This window comes from Protopterus annectens, chromosome 15.part0, assembly GCF_019279795.1.
Source record: "Protopterus annectens isolate FY-2018-M chromosome 15.part0, PAN1.0, whole genome shotgun sequence".
Lineage (NCBI taxonomy): Eukaryota > Metazoa > Chordata > Ceratodontiformes > Protopteridae > Protopterus > Protopterus annectens.
This window is the reverse complement of record NC_056749.1, coordinates 175,775,496-175,778,219: the sequence shown is the minus strand read 5'-3', so window position 1 is coordinate 175,778,219 and position 2,724 is coordinate 175,775,496. Positions and strand designations below refer to the sequence as shown.

At 44.5% G+C, this 2,724-nt stretch overlaps 2 protein-coding genes across 2 annotated transcripts; both read right to left on the bottom strand.

Moving 5' to 3' along the window:
- Window positions 1-373: 373 nt before the first annotated feature.
- Window positions 374-1,210, bottom strand: LOC122789807 (histidine-rich glycoprotein-like). Its single transcript, XM_044057249.1, has one exon. It carries the CDS (start codon window positions 1,208-1,210, stop codon window positions 374-376), a length of 837 nt encoding a protein of 278 aa, XP_043913184.1.
- Window positions 1,211-1,228: 18 nt separating this feature from the next.
- LOC122789806 (histidine-rich glycoprotein-like) lies at window positions 1,229-2,050 on the bottom strand. Its single transcript, XM_044057248.1, has one exon. The coding sequence runs from the start codon at window positions 2,048-2,050 to the stop codon at window positions 1,229-1,231; it is 822 nt and encodes a 273-aa protein (XP_043913183.1).
- Between the last annotated feature and the right edge of the window lie 674 nt (window positions 2,051-2,724).

Below are 2,724 nucleotides of genomic sequence, written 5' to 3'. Positions count from 1 at the left end.
GCTTGAGAGGTAAATGATTACAGTGCATGCTGCAGTTGTTGGAATGGTACTGCTGCTTGAGAGGTAAATGATTACAGTGCATGCTGCAGTTGTTGGAATGGTCCAGCTGCTTGAGGGGTAAATGATTCCGGTGCATGCTGCCATTGTTGGAATGGTACTGCTGCTTGAGAGATAAATGATTTTGGTGCATACTGCAGTTGTTGGAATGGTACTGCTGCTTGAGAGGTAAATGATTACAGTGCATGCTGCGGTTGTTGGAATGATACTGCTGCTTGAGAGGTAAATGATTACAGTGCATGCTGCAGTTGTTGGAATGGTACTGCTGCTTGAGAGGTAAATGATTACAGTGCATGCTGCAGTTGTTGGGATGGTGCTACTGCTTGAGAGGTAAATGATTATGGTGCATGCTGCAGTTGTTGGAATGGTACTGCTGCTTGAAAGGTAAATGATTGCAGTGCATACTGCAGTTGGAATGGTACTGCTGCTTGACAAGTAAATGATTCTGGTGCATACTGTGGTTGTTGGGATGGTACTGCTGCTTGAAAGGTAAATGATTATGGTGCATGCTGCAGTTGTTGGAATGGAACTGCTGCTTGAGAGGCAAATGATTCTGGTGCATGCTGCAGTTGTTGGAATGATACTGCTGCTTGAGAGGTAAATGATTACAGTGCATGCTGCAGTTGTTGGAATGGTACTGCTGCTTGAGAGGTAAATGATTACAGTGCATGCTGCAGTTGTTGGGATGGTGCTGCTGCTTGAGAGGTAAATGATTATGGTGCATGCTGCAGTTGTTGGAATGGTACTGCTGCTTGAAAGGTAAATGATTGCAGTGCATACTGCAGTTGGAATGGTACTGCTGCTTGACAAGTAAATGATTCTGGTGCATACTGCGGTTGTTGGGATGGTACTGCTGCTTGAGAGGTAAATGATTATGGTGCATGCTGCAGTTGTTGGAATGGAACTGCTGCTTGAGAGGCAAATGATTCTGGTGCATGCTGCAGTTGTTGGAATGATACTGCTGTATGAGAGGTAAATGATTATGGTGCATGCTGCAATTGCTGGAATTGTACTGCTGCTTGAGAGGTAAATGATTCTGGTGCATGCTGCAGTTGTTGGAATGGTCCAGCTGCTTGAGAGGCAAATGATTCCGGTGCATGCTGCCATTGTTGGAATGGTACTGCTGCTTGAGAGATAAATGATTATGGTGCATGCTGCAGTTGTTGGAATGTTATTGCTGCTTGAGAGGTGAATGATTATAGTACTGCTGCTTGAGAGGTAAATGATTACAGTGCATGCTGCAGTTGTTGGAATGGTACTGCTGCTTGAAAGGTAAATGATTACAGTGCATGCTGCAGTTGTTGGAATGGTACTGCTGCTTGAGAGGTAAATGATTTTGGTGCATACTGCAGTTGTTGGGATGGTACTGCTGCTGCTTGAGAGGTAAATGATTATGGTGCATGCTGCAGTTGTTGGAATGGAGCTGCTGCTTGAGAGGTAAATGATTATGGTGCATGCTGCAGTTGTTGGAATGGTACTGCTGCTTGAAAGGTAAATGATTGCAGTGCATACTGCAGTTGGAATGGCATTGCTGCTTGACAAGTAAATGATTCTGGTGCATACTGCGGTTGTTGGGATGGTACTGCTGCTTGAGAGGCAAATAATTCTGGTTCATACTGCCATTATTAGAATGGTACTGCTGCTTGAGAGGTAAATACTTACAGTACATGCTGCAGTTGTTGGAATGGTACGGCTGCTTGAGAGGTAAATGATTCTGGTGCATGCTGCTGCTGTTGTAATGGTACTGCTGTTTGAGAGGCAAATGATTCTGGTGCATGCTACAGTTGTTGGAATGGTACTGTGGATTGAGGGGTAAATGATTATGGTGCATGCTGCAGTTGTTGGAATGGTACTGTGGATTGAGGGGTAAATGATTATGGTGCATGCTGCAGTTGTTGGAATGGAACTGCTGCTTGAGAGGTAAATGATTATGGTGCATGCTGCAGTTGTTGGAATGGTACTGCTGCTTGGGAGGCAAATGATTTTGGTGCATTCTACAGTTGTTGGAAAGGTACGGCTGCTTGAGAGGTAAATGGTTATAGTGCATGCTACAGTTGCTGGAATGGTACTGCTGCTTGAGAGATAAATGGTTATGGTGCATGCTGCAGTTGTTGGAATGGTACTGAGTGTCTATACTCAAGGATCTAGACCTTGACACAACGTCAGGCAAAGCAGAGCTCAATTTACATATTCAAACAGGAGACGCAGTGTTAGTGCTGCTACAGCACATATGCATAAGCCCTAGTCTAGTGTATCTCCCCACTCCCAATCCCTATAATACAACTGGTGCCATTGTGGCACTGTAGGGTGTGTTTTTCCCTCCACCTGCAATCCTCTTAGTTATATCAGAGATGGTACACCATTTTAAATATTAATACCTGGTGTCCTGTTAAACCCCCCATCCTCATTTTGATGTCAGTGCCATTATGGCACTTTTAAAGTAAGCTCTGGTGTCTTGTGCTCCCCCACCATCACTTTTGCATTTGGTGGTTGAACATGGTCTTTTGTCCTGTTCATTACTGCAATGTAATGGGCATGTCCATGCTGATTTACACTGCCAATTTGTAGAACCAGTGAGGTGATTCCAGGAAGATAGCACATGCATATACTTCTCCCCTGAAATGCCTCATTAGCATTCATCATGGCCTCAGAGTCTTCCCTTCATGC

Bases quoted from the DNA above. Each gene is read 5' to 3' on its own strand.
- LOC122789807 (XM_044057249.1), bottom strand. From the start codon at position 1,210: ATGCACCATAATCATTTATCTCTCAAGCAGCAGTACCATTCCAACAAT.
- LOC122789806 (XM_044057248.1), bottom strand. From the start codon at position 2,050: ATGCACCAAAATCATTTGCCTCCCAAGCAGCAGTACCATTCCAACAAC.